The 27,316-nt window shown below is 49.4% G+C and overlaps 1 protein-coding gene across 7 annotated transcripts; it reads right to left on the bottom strand.

The window, feature by feature from the left end:
- Nucleotides 1–16: 16 nt before the first annotated feature.
- LOC308504779 (solute carrier family 2, facilitated glucose transporter member 8) lies at nt 17–27,083 on the bottom strand. Of its 7 annotated transcripts, XR_013994414.1 has the most exons (14): nt 26,902–27,073; nt 26,659–26,821; nt 26,162–26,368; nt 24,681–24,780; nt 23,087–23,286; nt 22,197–22,340; nt 21,995–22,103; nt 21,096–21,269; nt 20,570–20,715; nt 10,364–10,447; nt 10,040–10,125; nt 7,400–7,526; nt 6,802–6,897; nt 1,168–1,305 (listed from the first exon to the last, which is right to left on the bottom strand). XR_013994414.1 is itself a non-coding variant. In XM_081066039.1 (10 exons), the coding sequence occupies exons 1-10, from the start codon at nt 26,952–26,954 to the stop codon at nt 10,099–10,101; spliced, it is 1,323 nt and encodes a 440-aa protein (XP_080922165.1). In that variant the 5' UTR covers nt 26,955–27,073; the 3' UTR covers nt 9,985–10,098. The 7 variants fall into 7 exon arrangements, 5 of the variants coding, with proteins under 5 accessions (XP_080922163.1, XP_080922165.1, XP_080922164.1 ...); XR_013994415.1 differs by lacking the exons at nt 1,168–1,305; nt 6,802–6,897; nt 10,364–10,447 and having other exon boundaries at nt 7,387–7,526; XM_081066039.1 differs by lacking the exons at nt 1,168–1,305; nt 6,802–6,897; nt 7,400–7,526; nt 10,364–10,447 and having other exon boundaries at nt 9,985–10,125.
- Between the last annotated feature and the right edge of the window lie 233 nt (nt 27,084–27,316).

Here is a 27,316-nt window from a genome sequence, read left to right as displayed (position 1 = left end):
TGAGACCTTCCACATGCAGCATGTAAAATTCTGACTTTATTAAAGGTGCTTTTTGCACGCGGCCCTGGGCTCCTAAGTTAGACGTCTCCCGATGCAGCCAAAGTACCTGCATTTACCTGTCAGGTCACGTTCCCAGTTCCTCTCCAGCATGGAGTCTCTGATGTCTGATGAAAGCTGAACTACCCCTGAAGGCCTTCCCACAGTGGCTGCACTGGAAGGGTTTCACACCAGTGTGAATTCTCTGATGCTGATTAAGGGATGAACTCTGGTTAAACGCTTTTCCACACTCATTGCATTCGTAGGGTTTTTCTCCAGTGTGAATTATGTGATGTCGAATAAGGGCTGAGCTCTCACTGAAGAACTTCCCACATTCATTACATTTATATGGCTTCTCCCCAGTGTGGGTCTTTTGGTGGATGATGAGATTTGTACTTTGACTGAAGGCCTTCCCGCACTCGCTGCACTTGTAGGGCTTCTCCCCCGTGTGAGTCCTCTGGTGGTTGGTGAGGTTGGCGCTCTGGCTGAAGGCCTTCCCACATACCTTACATTTGTAGGGCTTCTCTCCGGTGTGGATCCTCTGGTGCTGGATAAACGCTGCGCAGTAACTGAAGGCCTTCCCGCACTCGCTGCACTCGTAGGGCTTCTCCCCCGTGTGAGTCCTCTGGTGGTTGGTGAGGTTGGCGCTGTGCCGGAAGGCCTTCCCGCAGTCGCTGCATTCATAGGGCTTCTCTCCAGTGTGAATTCTCTGGTGCTGGACCAGGGCCGAACAGTCACTGAAGGCTTTCTCACACTCAGTACACTTGTAGGGCTTTTCTCCAGTGTGAGTTCGCTGGTGTTTTGTGAGGTTTGCGTTCTGGCTGAAGGCTCTTCCACATTCGCTGCATTTGTAAGGTTTCTCTCCGGTGTGAATCCTCTGGTGCTGGATAAGCGATGAGCTCTGGCTGAAGGCCTTCCCGCACTCGCTGCACTCATAAGGCTTCTCCCCAGTGTGGCTCTTCTGATGCTGAGAAAGGGAAGAACAGTAACTGAAGGCTTTGCCACATTCATTACATGCGTACGGTTTCACTCTGTGAGATTTAATGATCCTTGAAGTCTTCCTGAAGTTCTTTGTTTGCGTTTCACCTTTACGGGGTCTCACTTCCACAGGAACTCTCTGTTGGGGAGAGAGGACTGGTCTCAGGTTGAAGCTTTTCATCAGTTCACTGTTCCTGTGATCTGACTCTCCAGGCGTCATCTCTACACTTCTGTCCTGGAATGAGTCTTCAGAAATGTCTTGCTCTGGTGATTTAGATACAGTCTTCCAGTCTGAAAAAAATTGAGAGAGGCGATTAAATTCTTTTGGAAGAGAAGATACTACTGAAATACAAAAGGCTGAAGGAGTTGAGTTGAGCGCTTGTGCAGACAGTTGACTACACTTCCTTGCACCCAGAACATACTGTTCTACATTTCTGTTCTAAACCATGAATGATGACCAAGGTGGCTTTTCAGAGACAGCACCCTTTAGGCCCCTTTTCTAAACTGGGAAGGGATGAAGTTTACCCTAATCCTCAGCCTCAGATGCAATATTCCTTTTATTTCTTCCTGATATTTTTCTCTTGCTTTTGGCCAAGTACTACTGTGTAGTCTTAGTTGCAAAATTCTCTGGTTTTGGGCAATCTAACTACCAGGTTTAAATAATTCACTTTAAAAAGCTGATGGTGAAGGATGTCAGCGACATGAATTTTCACTTAACAAGATTTTAAAATGGTTGGGCCGGCCCGGTGGCGCAGGCGGTTAGAGCTCCATGCTCCTAACTCCGAAGGCTGCCGATTCGATTCCCACATGGGCCAGTGGGCTCTCAACAACCAAAAAAAAAAAAAAAGATTTTAAAATGGTTAAATAAAGAGCATACACTGGTACAGCTGCATAAATTGGAACCTTTCTGGAAAACAATATGGTTGTACTTAGTCCCCTTACCTTCTTCTGTCCAAAGCCCCCACTTTTCTTCCCTCCAGCATCCATCAATTTGTTCTTTGTACCTATGAGCTTGTTTTTGTTTATAGACTCCACATATGAGTGAAATCAAAGGGTATCTTGGACTTACTGCACTTAATATGCCCTAGGTCCACCCATGTTGCAAGTGGCAAGATTTCATTTTTTATAGTTAATACTCCGTATGTACTACATCTTCACCCATTGATCTGTTCATGGACAACTTTTCTGATACATTTTCAGCTAGTGGTTTCTTTGAAAATTTTGAGCGTATCATTCTACCCTCTCCTGCTATATGGTTACTGCTGAGAATCTGACAATAATCTGATGGGTTTTCCTTTGTAGGTTATAGTTTTTCCCGACTGCCTTGATAATTCTTTATCATTAAACTTTTGATAGTTTTAATGTTTTGGAGAAGGTCTTTTGGTGTTGAGATAATTACATGTTCCTGTGCTCAATTATCTTGATTCCTTCCCTAGGTTTAGGGAGTTCTCATCAATTATTTCTTTGAATAGGCTCTGTTCCCTTCTCCCTCTTCTGAGATACCCATTATCTTTATGTTGCTCTTTCTGATGGAGTCAGATGGTTCTTGTAGTAGAATTAGTTCATTTTTTAAAAACTAGTTCTCTCTTCAGTTTGAATCATGTCTAGATTTCTATCTTCGGGCCTGCTAATTCTGTCTCCCATCTGGTCTGCTATATGTCCAGTGCTTTTTAATATACTCATCTCATTTACTGAGTTCTTCAGATTCAGAATTTGATTCTAGTTTCAATCTCTTTGGTACTGTTCAAAAATTTTATTCTGAGCTCAATGAACTGCCTCTCTGAGTTTCTTTGTATCACTGAATTTCTTCAAGACAAATCTTTTGTTACAATTTTAGTATATGTGCTGCCGAAGTGAGCACAACAGAAATCTTGAAAATCAATCTTCTGTGACTGAGATAGGTTCTGGACATGTGCAAGTTACCATGTTACCTTGGTTGTTCATGGTACTTGGATTGTTCTGCCTGTGCATTTGAGGTAGGGGACTTGTGTTTAGATACCGTTTTGATCTTCATAATTCAGCAGGTTGATAATTAGGTTTTTGTTTCTTCTTACCTGCACTCCTTGCGCCTGCCTTGGACGTCATGGTGGATATACCAGCTGTGTCTGGGTCCCCCTCAGTTTTGGCAGAACCACCATGGTGGCAGGGAGCCAGGGTCAAGAGCCTACAGTGCTGCCTTCTGTTTCTAATGACCAGTAGCACCATTGTGATGTTCCAAGCGTCTCTGCTGCTGCCAGGCTATGCTGCAGTGGTGGGGGCAGGAGTGGGGGGCAGCCCAATTCTTTAGCACCAACACTGCTTCTGCCCTTACCTTCTGGGCCACAGTGTGGGGGGTACACCCCAACTCCTCCCCTGCTGTTAGGTGGGGCTGCAGCATTTGTGGACACCTCCCCTATGCGTTCCAATACGCCTACCTTCAGACGTACTGATGCTTGGACCTCGGGAATCTCTGTTGGATTACAGATTATCAATTTGTAAATTTAAAGGGAGATACAAAAGGAATCTTCTCACCCTGCTATGATGCTGTCACTCCTTCCATTTTCTTATATTTAGTTTTGGCCTTTTCTTTCCCACTTAAAGTTCCTTTAACTTTTTTTTTTCCAATCTGGGAAACTTTATGCTTCAATTCTGAATGATAAACTTGCTGGGTATTCTTGGTTATAGCTTTTCCCCCCTTTCATCATTTGGAATAAATCATACCATTCCCTTCTGCCCTGCAAAAACCAGCTGATAAGTCTTATGGGGGATCCTTTGTGTGTAACTAGCCGCTTTTCTCTTGCTTTTAAGATTGTAACATTTGGCATTTTAATTATGATGTGCCTTGATGTGGGCCTATTTGGGTTCCACTTGTTTGGGATTCTGCACTTTCTGGTCGTGGATGTCTGCTTCGCCAGGTTGGGGAAATTTTCAGTCATTATTTCTTTAAATAGGTTTCCTGTCTTTGTCTCTTCTGGGACCTTTATGATTGAAATGTTACTATACTTGATGTTGCCCAAGAGGTCCCCAAATCTACCCTCATTTTTATAATTCTTTGTTACGTTTGCTGCTCCGATTGATTTCTATTAACTTGTCTTCTAGCTTGCTGACTCCTTGCATCAGCAAATCTGTTGATTCCCTCTAGTATATTTTTTAGTTACTCAGTTTGATTGGTTTTTAATACTTTCTTTTTGTGAAGTTCTCAGTTCATCTATTCTCCGAAGTTCACTGAGCAGCCTTATAACCAGTGTTTTGAATGGTCTGTTTGGTAGATTGCTTATCTCTGTCTCATTTTTTTTCCTGGGATTTTGTTCTGTTCTTTCATTTGGAATATATTTTGTCTCTTTTTGGCAGGTCGTTTTCTATGAATTAGGCAAAATGGCAATCTCTGTCTTGAAGGAGTGGCCTCGTGTTGGAGCGTCCCTTGGTGTAGATGGTGTGGGCCATGTTTGTCAGGCGAGCTGGAGCTGGATGGGGGGGAGGGGTAAGACATACAGGGGCCACCTTAGGCCGGTGGAAGCTGGGGCAGGCGTGGGCTGTGTAGAGTTCCATGGGCAAGCCTCGCTTGGGCACCTTCGCACACTTGGTAGGGTTGTAGTTGGAGCAGGTTTAGGCCACAGAGCCCCAGGATCAAGCCCCAGTGGGGCTGCTTTGGCAGATGGAGCTGTAGTTGGGGGGGCCTCAGGCTGAGTGAAGTCCTTGGGGCAAGCACACGGGGGCCCAGAGCTTTGGCTGTAGCGGGTGAGCCACAGGGAGGCCCATCAGTAAACTGTGCTGGGACCACCTTGGCAGACCAGTTGGAGCAGGATCAGAACGTGGGGAGTCCAGGGATCAAACTGCTGGGACCCCCCTTGGAATCCCAGCTGGAAGCTGTAGCAGGCTGCAGGGACTCGGGTAAGCTGTGTCGTGTGGGAGCCTCGAGCTATAACTGGAGCACCGGTTTGGGCCTGGGTCCTGCCTAGAGTGCTGGGATCATAGTCTCATCCAGGCCACCGGGGGTGGGGGGAATGGCGGGGGGGCAACAAATAATGCACTCCCTTCCTGCTGTTCCCCTCCCATTTGGCAGATGCTCTAAGGTTAGTAAATGGGTTTCCTTCCCGAATAGTCCAGGTGCCTTTTAAACCACTGTTCCCCAGCAGGGGCAAGTTTGCAAGTAGGCCCTCCAGTGACCCCTCCCTACTACAGATCAGTGCACTGGGGGTGGGGTTCCCATGGAGTCATGGCTCAGTCTCCCATTTCTGTGTGGTCACTCGCTTGTTGCTTGTGCAGAAGTTGTTTAGTCAGCTCTGTTATTCAGGGGGATTTTTCTGTCTATTGGTATAAATTTGATGTGTTTGTGGGAAGAGGTGAGTTCAGGGTCTCCCTATGCTGCTATCTTGGACTGATTATGAACCCTCTTTGGGACCTCATTCATTTTAACAGAAACTTGAAAAATGTAAATTAGTGTACAATATATGGAAATGTTAAAACGAGGCATAAGGTCCCAGACACCTCTGTGTCCTACGTAGGTGTTTATAGGTCAGGGAGTGGAGTTTTAGGGAAGGCTATGGAGCTTCTTTTCACAAGGGTCAGTTTTCCTGAAGAGATTCTTTCCATTTTGACCTTATTTCCCAGAGGAGAGAATAGCACAATTAGTTCTAGCTACCCTTGATTTGAATTTCCACACAGAATCTTGACCCAGAATGTCTCGGTTCAAATCATGGCTCCACCTTTTACTAGCTGTGTGACTTTGGACAAATTATGTAATCGTATTTAATCTTTATATTTGTATTATCTGAATGTAGCTGGTATGCAGAATTACTGTATTTAAATGAATTAAAGCACATAATGGACTCAGAATGGTACGTGAGGACTAATGTTAAATGAGTGCTTGTTATTCTCTTAAAACAGCTTCCTGTTAAGCAGATTGCCCTCTAAGGGGCACATGTATACATCTAATGCCCAGTCTACACAAACACAGACACCCCCATTTCAGGTTGAGAGCATCTCTAGTATTTGACCATCTATCTGAGTAAAACATGGGAGAGGAAAAGTGACAGGAAAAGCAGTGGGAGAAAGGAGCAATTCACTCATGTGATGTTCATGAATTGTCCTACCTCCTGAGTGCAAGGGAGTTTACTACCCAAAATGGAACTGCTGATTTTCCCTTTTAGGCTAGCGTCTTTGTCAGTTTTCCCATTTGTCCAAATACTCAGGCCAGTTTCAGCCATTAATGCTTCCGGCCCTCACATCCAATTCACTAGCAAGTTCTATTGGCTTTAACACCCAAATAGGTCCTGAATCCCTCTTCTTACCAGCCGCCATCATCTCTCACTGGAACATCTTCAACTGACTCTTAGCTGATTTCCCTGCTTCTATTCTTGAACCCTGAAAGTCTGTTCTCTACATATCTGCTGAATTATCTTTTTAGACACAAATCAAATAATTGTCTCTTCCTGCTCACAATCTAAATCCCTTACCATGGCCTCCAAAGCCCTACATGACCTACGGCTTTCCGTCTGTTCAGTCCTGGGGTCTTCAGTGCCTTCATACAAGCCAAGCAAGCTCATTTCCCACTCGGAGCCTCAACATATGCTGACTGTTTCTCCCCCAACAATTCACATTACCGGCTCGCTCTCTTACCATCTCAGCACCACTGTCACCACCTCAGTGCTTTCTCCCATTCCTCTGATCTAAAAGAGCCCCCCACCCCAACCATATTTGCATTCTCACCTTTGTACCCCCGTCACTATTCCCTTATCAAATGCACTAATAGTTTTCAAAGAGGCTTTTGTTCCAAGAGTTTCACTGGCTTAGTGCTTGGTCACTTACCTGGACAGGTACTCCTTAGGCCCTTTCCCTCCAGCATCCATGGGCCTTCCCTTTGTTCCAACTGGGAGTTCATGCCAGGCTGGGAAACTGGAAGTCCTAGTCAAGGGGAGAAAGAGCCACCCAGAACTTGGGAACGAAACAGGCCAGTTAGGTCGTGAATTTCATTCACCAAGCAAGTATTTATTGAGCACTTGGTGCCGGAAACTGGGGATGGAGCAATAAATTACAAGACAGACGGTAAAGCATTTCTGGAAAGAGCTAGGGAAATAGCCTCTAGCAGGGCGTCAGCCAGAAGTTAAGCTAAGCCCATAAAACAAGCTATTTAGGAAGATGGGAACTTTCCCTACTGAATATGGAAGGAACTGGCCTGAAGGTTACCCCAACCCTCCTGAGAAATAAGCAAATGGTGAGGTGCAGCCTTGGGGAGCAAATGAAAATGCCCATTTCCCAACCAAGACTGCAGAGGCCTTTCCCTAGGGAATGAGGAGGACTAAACATTGTCCCTTCAGGAGGTCAGCAATTCGGCATCACTTAGCACTGGAAAGAGCCACAGGTTTTCAGAATTGAGCAGATTCTGTATGTTAAGTGGTTTCCTTACCCAATAGGACCAGGTTCCTGGCCTTGTCTGGTCTCCCCTCCTTGGACCTGTCCCTTAGGGCAGGGCCTGAGTAGCTCCACTCTTCATGGGTAAAAGCTACAGTCATAGTGCGGAAGGGCATGGATCCCTGAAACAACAAGCACATTTCTTCTTGCCCAGTGACCTTAGGAAATGAGGTGGAGAGGGGGTAGGGAGGTTGGCGCCTTGGGGCGAGATGGGTAACAGGTCTGGAAAGGGTCTCTGAAAGGATTCAGGCCTCTGGTGAGTTCTAGAAAAGTACTTACTATGTGCCTAACACTATGGATGCTGACACAAATAGAACAGTCTCTCTTGCCTTCACATTTGTAATTCTCGTGGACTTTACATATGAATAAACAGAAAATGTGCACACACACATGAACATTAACTGGTCAGAAACTAACAGCTGCTTGGGAATTAAGAGCCAATATAGAAAAAAATTAGACCGTGTGAGTTGACACAATGAGAAATCCAAGGCAAATTAGCAAAGAAATGTGAAAGCTGAGTGCTTTCAGCACACTGAATAAATATCCCCACGACCTCAGACATCACACAGTACAGCCAGAGAGCCAGGTACGTTATGCAACCATCTGTAATACCATGTGGAGATGGACAAACCCGTTTATAGGATAATAGAAGAGGAATCCTGGGTAGAGCCGGCAGCAATGGGGGGGAGGAGGGGTAATCATGGAAGAGCAGAGAGAAGGCAATCACTGAGCCAGCCTTGTGGAAGGTGCACGAGAAGGAAATCCACAGCAGGGGCAGCACCATGAGCAAAGGCTCTATATAGAGCAGGGATGTCCAAACTTTTTTCAGTGGTTTTCACCAAGGGCCAAATGCGGTAAAATACACAAACAGCCGAGCCACTCACTCGGGGAAGTATGTATTGCCTCACCTGGTTTAAGTAAACTAAATATATTTTTGGAATTTGCTGCGGGCCAATTAATGCCGCAGGCCACAGTTTGGACACCCCTCGTATAGAAGCAAGAAAGAAACGGTACCTCCATTCGCCCAGTTAGTCATGCAGGAACCTGGTGTTACCCTTCCCTTCCCAGCAGCTCCCCACAAGTCAGTGGCCATTCATTCCTCCTCCTCACCGTCACTCACTTCTCTCCATGCCCTGTCACTTCCTTGTTTTAAACCAGCATCATTTCCCAAATTATAAAGTTAGGTCTTCTGACCTAATTTTACCTGTCCTTCCAAACCATCCTACACACTGAGACATGTATTAAATAGGACAAAGAGGGTCATTTTAAAATGAAATATTTAAAACATTTAGGTACAATCCATTATAAAAATGTCACAAACCAAATAACAAATTTATAATTCATAAAGGAAAAACTAAGAAGTTTGAGGAAAAAAATTTAAAATACTACAGCTATGAAGAGATGTTAAAACAACTCTGTTGACAGAGTTAATACTAAATAAATAAAAAGTAAAGATATGGAAGAACCGAGCAATTGAATAAGGCTGAGACAATAGAGCCGTCAAACCCTCCGCCCAGCAGTCCTCATACTACCTAGGTATTTTCTGTTGACAAGACACACACACTGTTCTCATGGAGCACTGACCAGCTGAACGGGCAAAGAAACCAGTCATAATTTCTGGAACATCTAACAGAATGACCCACAGCCAAAACTTTTCAATATAAACAGGGAAGGAAGAAAATGAATTAGAGATTCAATGCAAGACATTAAAATGAATTAATCTGAGGAAAGCAAAAACAAAAATTTGTCAATAAATAATAGAACTGATGAGGAAATCCAAGAGCAGACCTTCTATAAATGAAAATACATGGACCAATATCTATCTAGTCGAGTGGCAAAAAAAAAAAAAGGTGGTGGTAGAGAGAAGACAGTTCCTACCTTCGTGGAAGGATTGTGCATGGAGTACATTAGAAATGATTTTCTAGAATACGCTTAAGGAAAAGGAAATATTAACCAAGTTTTACTAAGAGGAAATAAGGTTACAAACAAAGGAAGAATATGACTGAAAGGACACAAATCAAAATTTAAGTGTTGGGCCAGCCCAGTGGCTCAGGCGGTCGGAGCTCTGTGCTCCTAACTCCGAAGGCTTCGGGTTCGATTCCCACATGGGCCAGTGGGCTCTCAACCACAAGGTTGCCAATTTGATTCCTCAACTCCCGCCACGGATAGTGGGCAGCGCCCCCTGCAACTAAAGATGGAACACAACACCTTGAGCTGAGCTGCTGCCGAGCTCCCAAATGGCTCAGTTGGTTGGAGCGCGTCCTCTCAACCACAAGGTTGCCGGTTCGACTCCCGCAAGGGATTGGTAGGCTGCGCCCCCTGCAACTAGCAAAGGCAACCTGGAGCTGAGCTGTGCCCTCCACAACTAAGAGTGAAAGGACACCGACTTCATTTGGAAAAAGTCCTGGAAACACACTGTTCCCAAATAAAGTCCCCCTTCCCAATAAAATCTTTAAAAAAAAAAAAAAATTTAAGTGTTATCCAGGGGGTCAACAGCGATTTTCTTGTATGTGTGTTTACTTTTCAGGTTGTCTATAATGAACATGAATTCCTTTTGTGATTAAAAATCAAACCAAAGAACCCTTAATATGAATTTTTAAAAAAGAGGCTGCATTGCAGTAAATTTCCAACTTACATGGGGCCCAGCTGTGAGACCAGCCACCATTCCTTCCTCTCTCGTGCTCTCCTCTTGGATCAGTGTAGTGTCTGGAGAAGGAGGTTCTGGAGGAAAAGAAAGAAACCAATGCGTCATAAAAGTTTATAGCTCACAATATTCTCATTCTGAAGAGGGGGTTCAAAGGACACTGCGGGTTCCAATGCACTGGGGCTGAATTTGCAGACCTGCAGTGAGTGGGATGTAAAATTTCCCATTCTCCTGACTACCTTGGAAATCCCATCAATTCAGTATAGGGAGGCATTAGGTGTTAACAGACTCAAGTATCCCCAACCAACCACTTACCTGCAGTGTGCAAATCACGTAACCTCTAAGTCTCATTTTTTCTCATCTGTAAAATGGGGATAATAATCCCTCGTAAAGTTGTTGCTGTGAAGATTAAAGGAAAATGCAGAGTTGCGCAATGCCTAGCATGTAAGTATATAGTTTACAAATACTACCTATTAGTTCTTTAAGTGGCTCTGCAAATTTCAGACTTTTGCCTAATCAGAAGAAGGGGTAACGATTCATCCCAGGAACACAGGTTGGTTCAACATGGAAAAATCAATACACCATATTAATACAAAGGAAAAACCATACGATCATCTTAGTAAACACCAAAAAGGCCATCTTAAAAAAATCTGACTCCATTTCATGATAAAACACAATAAACTAGGAACAGAAAGGAACTCCCTTCACTTGAGAAAAGGCATCTACTGAAAGCCCAGAGCTAACATCATACATAATGGTGAAAGCCTAATGCTTTCCTCCTAAGATCAGAAACAAGACATAACGATGTCTGCTCTTGCCACATCTATTCAGTATTACGCTGGAAGTTCTAGTCATGGCAATTAGGCAAGGAAAAAAGGTACCCAGATTGGAAAGGAAGAATTAAAACTATTCATGATACATGATTTTGTACATAGAAAATCTTACAGAATCCCCAAAAAACTATCACTTAAACAAGTTCAGTGAGGTTGCAGGATACAAGATGAACATACAATAAAGAGGCAACCCACATAGTGGGCAAAGATATGAATAGACATTTCTCCAGGTGTATTTCTATACCTCAGCTATGAACAATCCAAAAATGAAATTTCTATTTATAAGAGAATTAAAATAATTTATTAACATGAAGTGCAAGACGTGTTACCAAACAATGTTGAGCAATGCAAACCCTATCAAAATCCCAACTGACTTTTTTACAGAAATGGATAAACTAATCCTAAAATTCACAAGGAAATGCAAGGGACTCAGAATAGTCAATCTGGAAAAAGAATGAAGTTGAAGCAATCATATTTACAATATGAAAACCTGCTACAAAACAGTAATTAAAATAAACATACAAATCAATGCAAAATAACTGAAAATAAACACTATGGACAACTGATTTTCAAGAAGAGTGCCAAGAAACTAAATGGAAGAACAGGCTTTTCAAAAAATGGTGCTTTTCAAAATATTGGCTATCCACATAAAAAAGAATGAAGTTAGACTCCTACCTTGCACCACTAATAAAAAATAACTCAAAATGGGTCAAAGATCTAATGTAAAAGCTAAAACTCCTAGAAGAAAACATAAGTATAAATCTTTATGACCTCTAATTAGGCAATAGGTTCTTAGTTCTGACACCAAAGACACAAGCAACAACAAAAAATAAAACTGGATTTAATCAAAACTAAAAACGTGCTTCGGGAGGCCAAGTGGCTCAGTTGGTTAGAGTGCGAGCTCTCAACAACAAGGTTGCCGGTTCAATTCCCACATGGGATGGTGGGTTGCACCCCCTGCAACTGAGATTGAAAAAGGTGACTGGACTTGGAGCTGAGCTGCGCCCTCCACTAGATTGAAGGACAACGACTTGGAGCTGATGGATCCTGGAGAAACACACTGTGCCCCAATGTTCCCCAATAATAATAATAAAAAACCCCACCCAAAACCTACTTCAAAAGGCAGACACTATCAAGAAAGTGAAAAAATAACCACAGAATGGGAACAAATCTGCAAATCATATATGTCCTAAGGGTTCAGTATCCAGTATAAAGAATTCTTACAACTCAACAACAAAAAAAAGACAACCCATTTCAAAGGATTTGAATAGATATTTCTCCAAGCAAGATGTACAAATAGCCAAAAAGTACATGAATGCTCAACATTACTAATCACTGGAGAAATGCATATGAAACCACAACGAGGTACTTCACACACTAGATGGCTAAAATAAAATAATAAAAAAAGGGAAAACAAGTATTGAGGATGTAGAAAAACTGGGACATTAGACATTGCTACTGATAATATAAAATGGTGCAGCCACAGCGAAAACAGTTTCCAAGTTCCTCAGAAGGTTACACAACGTTACCGTAACACAGCAGTTCCTCTCCTAGGCATAAACCCAAGAGACATGAAACCACGTCCACACAAACACTTGTGCACCCGTGTTCACAGCATTATTCATAATAATCAAAACTGGAAACCACGCAGATGTCCACAACCGAGGCACAGATAAATAAAACGTGGTACATCCATATAATGGAATACTATTTGGCCATAAAAAGGAACGATGTACATTCATGTTACAACGTAGATGAACCTTGAAATATACTACGTGAAAGAAGTCAGACACATACACTGTATGATTCTATTTCTATGAAATGCCCACAATAGGCACATCCATAGGGACATAAAGTAGATGAGTGGTTGCCAGGGACTAGGGGAAGGGGGCTACAGCGGTGTTAGTGGACAAAGGAGAACAAGCGGCCAGGTCTCTGGCTCCATCCCCCACTCACCTCCCTCCTCCAGCATCCGGGGCTCACGCGCGCCCCCGCCTCCCAGCAGTTCTCCGGGCGTCGGCGTCGATCCGCTGCAGCTCCAGCCGCGCTCTGCAGGCCTGCTCCAAGCACGGGGCTCTGTTCTCCAGCCTCTCTCTCCCCCGCGAGTCCGGGTCTTAGCCTGCGGAGCTGGGCCCTGGAAGCTCCGATGGGGCCTACCCAGCCGGTCTTTCAATGTCTCCCCAACCACGGCCAGGCTTCGGCTGGGGAGCCCGAGGCGCAACCCACGCCTGGGTCTCAAGCAGAACAGCGCGTGAAAAAATCCGCTGCCCGCTCTACCGGCCGGAGCTCAGAAACTGCGGTCGAAGATACTGCCAAACGCAGGTCCTGCTCCCGCGCCAAACGGAACGCGCCTGAATAGCGTCATTTCCGGTAATGCGCACAGGCCTCCCGTCCCACCAGACTCCATTCTCCAGACATCTCAGGGCTCTCTTCCTGGTCAAAGCGTTTTTCTCTCGGTTCCTGCTTTGTGACTCGCACACCTCGCGGACTGTGTTTCTCAGAGACGCTTCCGCCAGTTCTTGCTCCCAGAATCTATTTCCCATCATGCTTAGTTGCCCACCCTTTTTAGGTCCACCGGAACCCAACGGCTGGGGCCTCAGAGACAGGAAGCTACTTGGGCGCGAAGGATCCTGGGAGTGGTAGTTTTAGCGCAGGAACAGATTTACGCTGGTTCTGGGCGCCTGATTTCTTTTCAGTGGTTCAGGTTCTCATAGCTGCGGAGGCGGGGGTTCTCTCCTTCCGGGACCTTCAGTTCAGGCTCAACCCCAGCCACCTTCACGGTCCTCTTGAGCCCTACTGAGAGTTTGGGATGAGTAAAGGAAACGTGGACCCCTCGGTGTGCACAGGGCAGCCACGGGGTCGGTGGCCTGGAATTCTCAAAGTATAAAATCTGTCAGCAGGAGGGAACTTAAGTAATTTCATGGGCAGAAACACACTTTAATAGTGTTTGATCAGTACTGTTGCAAGAGGAGATTCCTGAATATTCTGTCCCTTGGAGGCTTCCTTGCTGCACCAGGGAATATTTCCACAGGCTTCCTCAGAGCGCACACGAACTTTCCCCTCACGCCTGTTGTAAATTCTTCACTACCCAGGAATGTTCTGATGACCAATTCAGTTAGAGGCAGTGAGAGGAGAGGGGTGTCCTAAATCCTCTTCATTTTGTATTCTCTGGTCACAGCTGGTAGCGTTTTTGCAAATATAATTCTCTTAACTTTGCGGGTCCTCTATTAATCTTACTGGGAGTCACTCCATTAGGCAAGCCACACCTACAGATCCCTTTGAGATAAGCCCTCCTCTACTTTGGGCTTCTGCAATTTGGGGCTTACAACTTTAGAGGTCTGAAGTCTGAGAGGGATCTTGTTGGGTTAAAATCCAGGTGTTGGCAGGGTTACACTCCTTCTGGAGGTTCCAGGGGAGATCCACTTACTTACCTTTTCCAGCTTCCAGAAGCTGCCTGCATTCCTTGACTTGTGGCTCCTTCCAGCTGGTGGTTCTGCTCCAGCCACAGGCCCAGCAGGTGCTAATCCCATATTGGCCACTGGGCAGTAGCAGAGGGTTTCCTGACTTAGTCCTGCGACCACACCCTTGGCTACTGAGAGGTAGCCTAGTGCTTGAAGCTTCAGCTGATGCAATCCCGCCTGTCGCCATTGGGTGGCGTTAGAGGAGTCCTTGCCTCAGGTTTGCAGAAGCCAGGGTTCTCCTGGAAGTTATTTTGGGGATGGGGGTGGGAAATGGGAGATGGGGGGGATGTTGGTGGGCAATGCAGATTTCTACCTAGTTATCCAGTGCACTAGTAATCCAGTGCAAAGACCAGTCTTCTGTGGGCTAGGTAAAGCTCAGCTTCTGCTGCACCTGCCTTCTGGGGATGTTCTATCCTGCCCCTCTTCTCCATGGCCCTGTGTCTGATGGTGCTGGGCTGGGCTCCTGGGACAGATACAGGACTGTCAGTGGGGTTGGCTCTTGGTCCCTGAGGCATTTTGTGCCCCAGAGGAGTCTAAGGGGACCTCTGAAGAGCATGTGTATTCACAGTCCTTGGTACCTATAAGTGGGTGCTGGTGGCAATCAGAAGGTGGTGTGGATAGTTGCTGAGGGAGTGGGATAGGAAATAGGATATGAGAAAAATATGTAAAAATTTCAAATGTCCCTTTTAGAGGCACCTCTCGAGCCTTACGCCAGCCTTGCATGCAGCTCCCCTTCACTACCACAGCCTCGCCACCAGCAGCAAACATCAATTGAACGCTTACTCCTGACAGCCTCCGTTCTATGTGCTTTACATAATTATCTCCTTTCATCCTCACAACAATCCTATGAGGGAGATAGCATCATTGTGCCCATTTTACAGATGAATAAACTGAGACTTAGAGTGGCTAAGTGACTTGGCCAGTTTAAGTAGACAGTGAATAGTACAACCAGAATTTGAACCAAGTTCACTGGCTCCTATCATGCTGCCATGGCTCCTGGTCCCTAGATTACAGAGGAAAGAGGCCAAGGTAGGGTTGAAGCCACAATGTTTTCCTTGCCCACAGGTTTAACCATCTCCCTTGCAGCCTGGGGGTAGGGTGGGGCTGATCCATCCCCCTGCCTCCCCTCTGGTCCTTTGTCAGCTCCTGTTTGCAGAGGCTGGGGATGGCCAAGCAGGAGCAAGGAGCAGCCTCTGCATGAGGCTCCATGTCAACAAGGTACCCAGGACAAGGATCAGCCTTCTGAAAGGTGGCTCAGAGTGGGTGGCCTGTCACATTGAGTCACATTGAGTGGACGTGAGCAGCACAGGTGCCAAGGCTGTCCCAGTCATTAGACACCTAATGTGTGCCTGGACCTGTCTGAAGGTCCTGCTCCCTGATCTTTGGTGCTGACTCACTAAGAACAGATTTGGACACGGTGGCGAGTAGGCCTGTCTCAGACACGGCCAGTGTATAACTTTCTGGGGTAGAGTCTAACAGGACGGAACAATAGCTTTGATAATGCACACATCCTTTGACCAGCAATTATGCCTCTAAGGTTTTATCCTAAGAAATTTCTGGTTGCCCACGCACAGAAATTGCGTGGGCAATTTCTCTCTCTAATTCTCTCTCTCCCCGACTCCATCATCTCCTCCATCTCCATCATCTTCCTTATCTTCATCAGCTCTGCATCTGTTTTCCAGGGCTAGTGTAACAAATACCAGACTGAGTGGCTCAAACAACAGAAATTGACTTCCTCACAGTTGGAAGAAGGCAGGCCGGAAGTCTAAGAACAAGGTGTTGGTGGGTTGGTTTCTGAGGCTTCTCTCCTTGGCTTTAAATGGCCATCTTCTTCGTGTTCACGTGGTGTTCCTTCGTGTCTGTCTGTCTCCTACTCTCTTCTTATAAGGACAGCAGTCCTTATGAGGTGGATTAATCCACCCTTATGAGGTGGATTAGGACCCACCCTGATAACCTCGCTTTACCTTAATTACCTATGTAAAGGCCCCATCTCTATATATAGTCACGTTCTAAGGTGCTGGGCGCTAGGGCCCCCTAAAGGGGGACACAATTCAGTTCATAATCATCTCTCTCCAGCTCCACTTCCATCACCACTATCACTTCCACCTCTACCCTCATCACCTCCATCTCTATTTTCTATCTCATCTGTCACTATCATTTCTCATCTCCATCATCCCTCCCATCTCATTCTCTCATCTCCTTATCAACTCTCTCATGTCTCCTCTATCTCACCTGTCTTCTCTCTCTTCTCCCTCCATCGTCTCCCTCATCACTTTCTCTAAATCTGTATCTACATAATAGAATTACCAATAAGCAGAAAACTGGAAACAATCTGTTTCCCGCGAGGTTGATTTGATGTATTTATAGAATGAAATCATCTTAAGGTCCACGACAATTTGAGCACATGCTCTTGACCACATTGCATGACTCCAGTAGCAAACACATCATCATTAAACGGATGGAGAAAGCTTCACTTCAAGCTGGGGGGCTGAACTTATACACTTAGTTCCTCTTTTCCTCCAACTCCCATGAAACGACAGTGAAGATGTGTGAAAGGAAACAGATCTGTAACAGAACTGAGAATAGGTGTTTGTGTGTGTGTGTGTGTGTGTGTGTGTGTGTGTGATACACCATCTACCACAATGAAACTCTAGTTCTTCATTGCTAATTGTGGACAGCCAAAGCGTACCAGATATTTGAGCTAACCCAGCAGCCCAAAAGAGAAGGACCAAGATAAACGACCTGATCAAAGGATTCCAGAGGAAACAGAAGACAACTTTTGAAAAGTTAAATATATAAATACCATTATTTATAACAGTGAACACAGTGTTGGTGAAGAACTCTCGTACACTTCCGGTGGGAAAGCAAAATGGTACAACCACTTTGGAAAACAGGTGGGCAGCTTAAAACAAACACAAACTCAACATACGACCCAGCAGTTCCACTCCACACAAAACTTGCATGCAAATATAGCTTTCTTCATGACGGTCAGAAGGCGGACCTGGCCCAAATACCCAATGGAATGCTCCTCAACAGTAGCAAGAAATGAACCAGTGGTGCATGAAACACAGATGAGCCTAAATCCTGCTCTGCTGAGTTAAAGCCAGACTCAAAATTGACCGACCTAAGTCATCAAATTGTATGCCTGCAATTGTTGAATTGTACGGTATATAAATATGCCTTAATAAAACTCATTTTTTTAAAGTGAAACTATGAATCCTCACAGAATCCCCAAACGCTATTCCATCAAAAAGTACAGGATGCTGTGAAAAAGGAACGGAGAATAGGAGAGAGTTTTAAATGACTGTCAGAACACCAATGAAAAGAAAGCTGGAGAGATCAGACAAAGCAGACCTCAGAACAAGACTGTTACCAGGGGTAAAGAAGGTCATTTCATAACGATCAAGCACAAAACAAGCAGAATGTGACAATCTAAAATGTGCCCACCTGATAACAGAGCTTCGAGGCACACGAAGCGAAACCCGACAGAACTGCAAGGAGAAACGCGTCCACATTTGTAGGTGATTTCAACACCTCTCTCAATAACGGATAGAACAGGTGGAGAGAAAATCGAGAAAGGCGTAGAAGGCCTGAAGCCCTCTATTAAACGTGACCTAACTGACATTTGTACAATAGTTCACCCAACGTTACAATGTGTTTCTCAACCCAGGGGACCACTGTGCAGGCACTAAGGAGAGTGTAGACAAACAGTTACCGTCACGGAATGTGCGCCTGCACACGAGCTCGCCTCTGGAAGGCCCCAAGGAATCTGGAGTTTGCTGAGCTGAAAGCTGTCCTGTGTATTAGCACATTTTACTGAAATCAGAGCAGCTGCTGTAGGTTCTTCCAGAAACTCGCCCGAGGCTCTGCTCGCCCCACCACTCTGCCCTGGACCACACTGCACTCCCCCTCTCCGGCCTCATTACAAGGCCTAATAGGAGGTGCCATGGTGGGCACACGCAGGGCATGCACAGCCCGGGATGTGAATAAGGCATGTTATGGAATTGGGAAGTAAATCCACAGATGTTCTTGGCAAGGCCCAGTTTATGGAAGGGACAGGAAAAGGCTTCTCAAACTCACAGAGAAGCCATGACCTGATTTTCTGAGTCAAATATTTTTATTTGGCAAAGTTCCTTCCTGATAATGCAGCCACGTGAGGAGAAACCATGGGTCATAACCCAGCCTCCAAAATCACCTCCAGAAAACGAGGAGCCAAGAGTCCTCCTCCTCCACAGTCGCGTTCGTGACATGAGGGAGACGGCACGTGGAGGACTGGCCACAGGGCAGCAAAGACCGTCTGAGATGTCCCCTCCTCCGAGTCTCAGAACAACAGTGGGAACGAGACCCAGGGCTGGAACCTCAGGCCTGTGGCTCGAGAGGCCATCCTGAGCTGGGCAGGAAGGAGGACCCCAGACGACAAGGCTCTGAGGGCTGCGGTCCTGGATCCGGCTCCGAGGGTGGGCAGAGGATCTGGACTCTGGCTGAGGCCCCGCGTGAAGTCAAAGGCAGGTTCTGTTGCCTCCAAAGCCCAAACCAGTCCAGCTAGGAGGGGCAGCCGGTCCCGGGAAGGGGCTGTCATTGCCCCTCAAAATGGGCTGTGATTTGCTCCCAAGTCTTTCCTTTGGTTTCAGGGACGCAGAACAAAGTGAATAGGACACTGACGGTGCAGAAGGCGGAGGCGAGCCAGAAAGCACCATAGGGCCTGAGCACCTCCTGCAGAAAGAGGGCAGAGGCCACTGAGTGGATGTGGCACAGATCAGGAGCCATGGCCCCAGCCTGCCCTGCGCCGGCTCAGGGCAGCAGGGGGCGCTGGTGCGGCTCTGCAGAAACCTGGGCTGAGAGCTGCCCAGTGTGCAAGCTGTGTGGCTGGGGAACTGAGGCTCACGGTGATGCAGTGGCCGCCCCCACATCAGAGACCCACTGTCAAGTGACAGCCACGCTCCGGACCCACAGATCCACCGTCTACACTTCGCTTTAGCCTTGCCGTTCGAGGTCCCTGCCCCCAGAGGAGCCTGGGTGCTGGAGGGAATGGCTGAGCTAACAGCAGGTTGAGATGGGCCAGTGTGAGCACACAGGGACACGCAGGCCCACAGGCATGGAGCGAAAAGTGAGCGGCTGCCTTTGGTCAGAGCCTGTCCACCCTCCCAACCCAGCCCTACGACCTCGCAACGACCTCGCAGGCGCCAGCACCACAGGCCCCTCCCTTCTCAGCTCCTCTTCCTCTGGGACCTCCCCTCCTCCCGAAGCCCTTCTCTTAGCCTCTTGGGCACTGTACGTCCCTGGGTCACTGTTAGGTCCTTTGCCACCTCCTCCCTCCTTTGCTATTGGTCCCCTCCAAGCCCCCAGCAAGTAATTTCACCCACAGGCCTCTGCCCTGGTCTTCCCGAAATGCTCCCCAGGGCAGCCCTGCCTGAGTGGGCCCAGGCCCTGGACAGACTCCAGGCCAGCCCTGGGTGTCCACTCCTCAGGATCTGTCTCCTCCTGCCCCAGCCCAGCCTCCTGGTGCGTCATTCGCCCACCACTGTTCACCACCAGCCCAGACCTTGTCATAAAGGGGACCCTATCCATCTCCTTCATTGCTGTCTGGTGCCTTGAACAGGCCAGGATGTGGTACCAGGTGCCAGGAGACCTGGGGGGAACAAATAACTGAACAAATGGCTTCTCCATCTGCTCCAGTACCATACCTCTCACCCCACCCCACGGCTGGGAAGCCCCTTAGGCAGAGACCACGTCTGTCCATCCACGAGAAGGTGGCAAATGTTGAATTAAACTGAGGCTCCCATCAACCCTACGAGGAAGGTACTGCCAGTTACCCTCCTCCATTTCCAGCCAAGGAAGCTGATTCAGAGAAAGTCAGCAGCATAGCCAAGGTCACACAGCCAGGAAATGGCCGAAGCAGGGTTAGAGCCCAGGCCTGTTGACTCCAAAGCCAGAGTTTTCCTGACTTCCCGACCGGTGTCCCCAAAGTCCAACGGAGGAGACCTGCCCTGCTGTCCTCTACCAAGACAGCCTGAAGGCTCCTGAGTGGTTACAGCCTGGCTCCTCCACCTGCCCCAGCCTGTGTGTCTCCCTGTCACCCCCGACCAAGTTGGCTGGTGTCCCAGGATGGGGGGGTCTCAGCCTGCACACAAGGCCGCTGATCCTGAGTCTTCTGCAATAAGAGTAATTCTACACAGCGCTTCTCGGCGGACTATGAGGGGAGGCATCGGAGAGAGGTCTACACTCACCATGAGGCTACTGAACTCTTTTGTCACCAGAAAGGCCATGAGCCAGTTGGTGAGGACGCAGACGCCGGTGGCCACACCCTTGACGTGCAGAGGGAAGATCTCAGACATGAGGAGCCAGGGGATGGGCCCCCAACCCATAGCGAAGCCTGTGGGAGCAAGACAAGCATCAGAAGCCACAGACCGGCTGAAGCCTCCTGGGCCGAGGGGCCCTGGATTCGTCTGGGTCCACCAGGTCTGCACCTCCTGCCGGGCGGTCTTAGCCAGGCCCTACATGTCTTACACACAGTCTTTCCTCCACAGAATGGGATAATGCTGGGGTCTTCTCAGCGCGCTGTTGTGGGGATTCAGTGAAAGGAGCAGAGGAAGACTTAGCTCGGTGTTTGGCACATGCTGAGTGCGATAAATGCAGAGGTGGGGACCTGTATGCGAGGTGAGGCCAGGAAGGCCTGCACTCGCTGGGAGCTGGAGGAACACAGGGCGTCCCCAGCGGCCCCCACTCACCTCCCCCCCATGGGGCCCCTCTCACCGGCAGTGAAGAGGCACGTGCTGCCCACTGCCAACCAGGCCAGCCCCACACTGGCACTGGCGGGCTCCATGGAGACGGGTGCCAAGAGGTCCACATGCGAGGAGTTGCTAGGGCCACCCTGGGTCAGCCTGAAGTAGGCGCCGAAGGCACTGGAGCTGAACGCCATGACCACACCTGCGGGGGAGGTGGCCGTGGGCAGGGTGCGGGGGGGAAGTGGTCCAAAGCCCAGACATGTGGCACCTGGAGTCTCAGTGCAGTGTAGCCACAGCAACGTGGCCTGGAGGGGCAGCGAGCGGTGCCCAGGAGCCCTGACTAGGCAGCACCCACCCCCGCCGGGCCCTGTCAGCCCTGGTCTTGGACCTCAAACCTCAACAAGTTCCGAGAAGCTCCCCGAGGCAGACTGTCTGGCCCGAAGCAGCAGGAGCAGTAACAGCGGCAGCAGCACTATTTGAACCCCCTTCCCCAACAGTGCCAAGTGCTTGTGGCCTCCGCATGAGCGAGGGCCTCACGCGGACCATCTCCTGATCCTCACCATGGCCCATCACTATCCTTATTTCGGAGGGGAAACTGAGGTTCAGAGAGGTCAAGTCACTTGCTCAGAAAGACCACTAGCTTCCGAGTCACTTTACCTCCTGGGCCCTCAGTTTCCTCCTTGTAAACTGGGGCCCTGATGGCGCCTTCTTTGCAGGGTCACTGTAAAGGTTCCGGCGTGACACAGACCTGGTCTGGAGCGAGCGCTCAGTGAGAGCGCCCGTTAAACCTCGGTCGTGTTCTCAGGGACACTTGGCCTCCTCCTCCCACAACACGGCGGCCTTGGCAAAGACCCCCCAGCACGCAGTGGGGAGCCTGGTTTGGGCCATGCACCTGCACAGGGCTGAGCCCTCGCCCTTGGGCCTCACCTGAGAAGGTCAGGAGCAGCCTCCGCCCAGCTCTGTCCATGATGAGGGCCGCCACAGCCGTGAACAGCACCTGGATCGTGCCCACGATGACCGAGGCCAGGCTGCTGTCCTGAGAGATAGGCCGAGGCGGGTCAGGAAAAGCCCCTGGGACTATGCCATACCCACATGGCATCTGGATGAGGCAGGGCAGAGGCCTCTCTACCTTGAACTTGGCCTCCTCAAAGATGGTCTCTGCATAGAACATGACAGCGTTGATCCCCGACAGCTGCTGGAAGACCATTAGCGAAACGCCGATGACGAAGGGCTTATAGATGCCAGCATGCCTTAGCTCGGCCAGGTGGAAGCCCTGCTCAACAGAAACGAGGCATCAGGACTTCTCTCCACCCTCTCCCAAGGGGCACCCCGGCTTTGAGCCTACCATCCTAAGGCCTGGTGGAGGGGTGAGCCTCAGCTTCTTGTCTTGGCCCCACCTAGCCTTCGGGTCCAGATAGGTCTTTGTATCCTTATAGCTTCTCCATTTGCAAGGTGACAAGATCCTCCCCTCCTCATGTCCCTTCCAGACTTGTTGGGGAGCCACAAATGTTGGGGAGTACATGGGCCAAGGGCCGGGGGTCCAGAATCCCACCAGCCTTGGGCCTGGGCTGAGCGCCACCTCTGGCCCCACCAAATCCTCACCAGCAGGCACATACTGACTCCCATTTTACAGATGAAGAAACTAAGACTTAACAATGGGACAGTCACACAGCAGGTAAGTGACAGAGACAATCTTCTCCCCTGCCCTACAACTCCCCACTTAAATCTAAGTCCTCAATCTGCCCTGCAGTCCCCTTGGACCCGGCCCAGCTTTTCTCTTCCTGGGACAGTAAGATCAAGGCTCAAGCTTTCCCAGGGATCTCCAAGGCTGGGGTCCAGCCAAGGAGTGGGGCTCGAGCAGACCTTTGCCTGCTTGCACACAGGACAACACTGACCCCTCTGTGTGTGAGTGTGAGCACGCACGCGTGCAGCCTTGGGAACAGGCTATGCTGGCCTCTCCTGGCTGCAATGGGGTGCTACCTCACTGACCACCCCCAGCTTTGCCTCCCATCCTTTTACCTGGTGCTCAGCCCCAATAGGGGGCTCTTCCCAGCCCTGCTCGGAGCCCCACAGGAACTGCGCGGCGGCCATGGCTTCCTGGCGCTTGTACTGAGTCAGCAAGAAGCGTGGGGTCTCAGGCATATAGCACATAAGCAGCAGCATGAAGGTGGGGGGCACACAGCCCAGCACGGCCAGCCAGCGCCACTCCAGGACCCAGCCTGGAAGGAAGGTGTCAGACGTCAGAGCTGGAGTGAGCCAGCTTGGCCTTCCTTTCCCCCGAGTGCCTGTCCCCTTGCCAACCCCAGGGACTCAGCTTAAAGGTTGGGGGCCTCACTACCTCTGCATGGCTACCCTCGTGTTTGTTACTGATCTTGTCATTATTATTGTTGAAATGGAGAAATGATGGTGAATACATCTGCTCAGTAAATGTTTATGCAGCCATTAAACAAAGAACGAGGTCCTCGCTGTGTAATGATGGGTATGACGTGGCACCATTTGTGTAAAAGGTCAGGGCAGGAGAACAAATATGCAGTCATACATGCAGACTCTCTGGAGGGCCACCAAGAGGCAGGCAAAGCTGGCTCCCTAGGAGAGGATGGGGGACAGGGTGGGGGGTAGTTTTCACTGAACACCAGAAGATCAAAAGTCACAGAAATTGATCAATGAAAGTTCAGATTATGATGAACTAGAGATAATTCTATGGGTGTATCAATACCCATGTGTCTGTCCCAAATGTCAGCGTCTGTACACAGCAGGGCATTGGCACACTGCTGGGCCCCCAAGGCAGCCAGACTGCTGGCAGGACTCTGAATTAGAGTCAGGATGGCAAGTGGGTAAAATGGAAGACCACGAGTCTGCATATCAACCACTCTAAAGACTCAGGGTACGCGACCTGGGACCCCCTTCCTCTGTCAGGCCATAAACCCCTAACCCCCAACTGTTCTCATGCCATCCCTTGATTCTCATTTGGGGTAGGCACTTTTCATGTGCCACTTCAACCCTCAACAGCCTTGCACTTAACGACAGGGACAGCGAGGCTTCCAGGGGTGGTGTGACTAAGCCAAGGTCACACAGCTAGTAAGTGGCAGAGGCCGTCCCCTCAACTGGAACTGTCAGACTTGAAGCCTGTCCTCTTTCTACCCCAGTTCTGGTGGAAACACATCTGCCTCTGGAAGCTTCTTCACGCTGGCCCCAGCTCTGACCCCCAGGTCCCCTGGCACCTGCCTCCTTCATGCTGCAAATCCAGTACTGGTATTTCTGAGGGAGGCATGCCTGGGCCCTCCGTTGTCCTGGGCCTTGCCCCTGGAATCCTGTTTGTCACTGTACGTTGAGGTATTGCCCTAACCTGTCAGCCCTCCCTACACCCCCAGAATGGGTTTCTGCCCCGGAAAGATGAGAACATAACCTCGCCAGGGCTCCCTGGAACTTAGTCACAAGACCCACACGTCCCATGGTCTCACTCAGGTTGGTGTCTGGGAACCTAGACTCTTGGGCATTTGGCTGTGTTTCGTTGCGCAAGTCCTTTGACCTCTCTGACCTTTAGTTTCTATATCTGTAAAGTGGCCATGCGGCCATTAACAGGGATCATAAAGCGGTAACGTGAAAATCCTACCTGCCAGGTAGGCTAGGAGAATGCCTGTGACCACCATCAGCTGCACACAGGAGCCGAGCAGCCCCCGCACTTCGGGGTAGGCAATTTCGGAGATATAGACCTGTGGGCGATTAAGATGAGAGCCTTAACCCAGGCTGCTGCAGGCCCGCAGGGCCCCTAATTGCAACCTCAGGTCAGCAGAGCTTCCTCATACCTCTCCGCACCCCACCAAGGGATCGGCAACAAGTGTTTAAAGGGGAATAAGGATATATATATATATATATATATATATATATATATGTATATATATATATATATATATATATATATACCTGCTGCTGTGTGTGTGGGGGGGGGAATGGGTGGGAGGGGGCACAACTTTCACTTAATTGCATGAATATCCTTGATAAAATGCAGTAGGTCTGGGGTGGGGCCCAAGATTCTGCCTTTCTAACTAGCCCCAGGTGACACCAGGCTGCTGGCCCAATGACCACACTTTAGTGCCCTTGGAGTGAAAGAAGGAACTCTTTGCCTCAATCGCTACCAGTGACTGCCACTGCTCCCTCTGAGCTCAGGGGTCACAAAGGCGTCGTCTGTGCTTCTAGGTTATTCCATACCTTATTACATGACTTAGACAGGCATATTTTTGCCCAGTAAAAAAATCCAAAACATAAAATCCAACCCAGCTGCTGCCTAGCAAATGTGGGTGAAATGAATGGCAGGAGCAAAGGGATGATCAGGGAGGACCCTCAGCCATTGCTTTCAATCTCACCCAGGATGGGCTGTGGGTGGTTGATCAAGCTCATGATCAAGTTCATTGGTTACCCAGCAATCCCAGCTGCCAGGGTCCAAGTCCTCCACAAGCCACGCCAGGGCTGTCTGTATGTGCGAAATCTTTGAATCCTCACCCACCACATGAGGTTCCCACTTTACAGGGGAGGGAACCGAGGCGCAGAGAGGTCCTCTGGCCCAGTAATTGGCAGAGCTGGGATGTCACCCAGGTGTGTGTAGCTCGAGTCATCTTGGGCAGTGCTGGTCAGGCCCTGGCAGAGAGAAGCAAGGGAAGCAGCAGGAGAACTGGTGTGTAAACAGTGAAGGGGAATCAGGTCCCAGCAGCCTTTGCCCTTGGGTACAAACCAGAACAGCATTTTCCTGCTAAACTGTAGTCAGTGGTCTGAATGACCCAAACCATACTGTAAGGCTTCTGTTGACCATTCACAGATTCTGTCTTATTTGTAGAGCAAAAGAGAGATGGGTTAATTGATGGCACAGTCTTGAGTTTAAGTATTAATAGCTTCACCACTGACTAGTTGTGCCTGGATAAAAGACTTTACGTTTCTGAAACTTACTTCATCTGCAAACGGGGCTAACAACAGTCGCTTCTTCCTTACTTGCAAGAATAAGGGAGATAAAGCAGATAAGGGGCACCCAGGGGCCCCAGCGGGGAGAAACACGCCCTCAGATCTTCTCCTTGCCCTTGGTCCCAGGGCGCAGACACTTACCGGGGCCACTAGTGAGGCAATGCCACAGGCGAGGCCGGTGAGGAGGCGGCCCCCGAACAGCATCCACACCTCCTGGGCCGCGGTGATGACTGCAAAGCCGGTCACGAAGGGCACGGCGCAGAGCAGGAGGCTCAGCTTGCGCCCGGCGCGGTCCACCAGCCAGCCGCCCAACACGCCCCCGGCCGCAGCGCCCAGGGTCACGATGGCCTAGGGGCGACCGCCGGCTGAGGAGGGGGCGCCGGGGGGTCCTGCCCTCCACCCCACTCCCACTCCCACTCCCGGCGGCCTCAGAGGGCAGGGGATGGGGGTCCATGGCTGGTGGGCTGGGAGAGGCGACCCCTGGCAGGGGAACAGGGACGTACTCGGCGGAGGGTCTCAGTGCCTGCCTCAAGCAAGGCAGGGAAAGGGTCCCATCGCACGTCCGGGAGGGTGGACTTGGAGGTGCCCCGTGCCCGTCGTAGGGGTGGGAGGAGGAGGGTCCCAGCCTGAGGTCTCACCCCGAACCAGGAGGCGGCGTTGTCGTCGAGGCGCGGGGCCGGGGCAGCGGCGCGCCGCAGGCTCGGGATGGCCGGGGAGCTGTAGCCGAGCGCGAAGCCAAAGCTGAGCGGGCCCAGGGCAGCGGCGAAGGCTGCGAGGAAGAGGCGGCGGCCGCGGGGAGCGCTGCCGGGACAGGGCGGCCTATGAGCGGCGCCGGCCTGGGCTCAGCGGGAGACGCGAGGCCAGACCCTGCGCCCACTCACCTGTCGGGCGGCCGCAAAAGCGGCTGGGTCTCTTCCTGGTCCTCAGGTGTCATGTCCGCGGCCAACGCTTTCTGGGTCCGCTCTGACTCCGGAACAGACACTGGTCCCGCGACTGCGGCCCGCACGGGCCTCTCCCCGCGGAGGAGGCCAAGAGTTGACTCTGGGCCGCTTTGAGTGTGAGAACAGCCAATGGGAACGCAAGGCGGAGTTAGTGACTGCGCTAGGAGCCGCCCTTCAAATCAAAGCAGACCAATGGAAGCAAACAGCCTGTCGGCGAGGCGCACTGGAACCGCCCCTAGAACGAAGCTATCCAATGTATAGGTGGGGCGGGGTTTGTTTCCGAGCCTCCAGCACACTCATCCAATAGGACTGTGCTGCGAGCAGGAGGAGGGGTCAAAAAGCTGCCTCAAGCCAA

This window comes from Rhinolophus hipposideros (genome assembly GCF_964194185.1).
Source record: "Rhinolophus hipposideros genome assembly, chromosome: 11".
NCBI classification, from domain to species: domain Eukaryota; kingdom Metazoa; phylum Chordata; class Mammalia; order Chiroptera; family Rhinolophidae; genus Rhinolophus; species Rhinolophus hipposideros.
The sequence above is the reverse complement of the archived record's forward strand: the minus strand, read 5'-3'. Positions and strand labels throughout refer to the sequence as shown.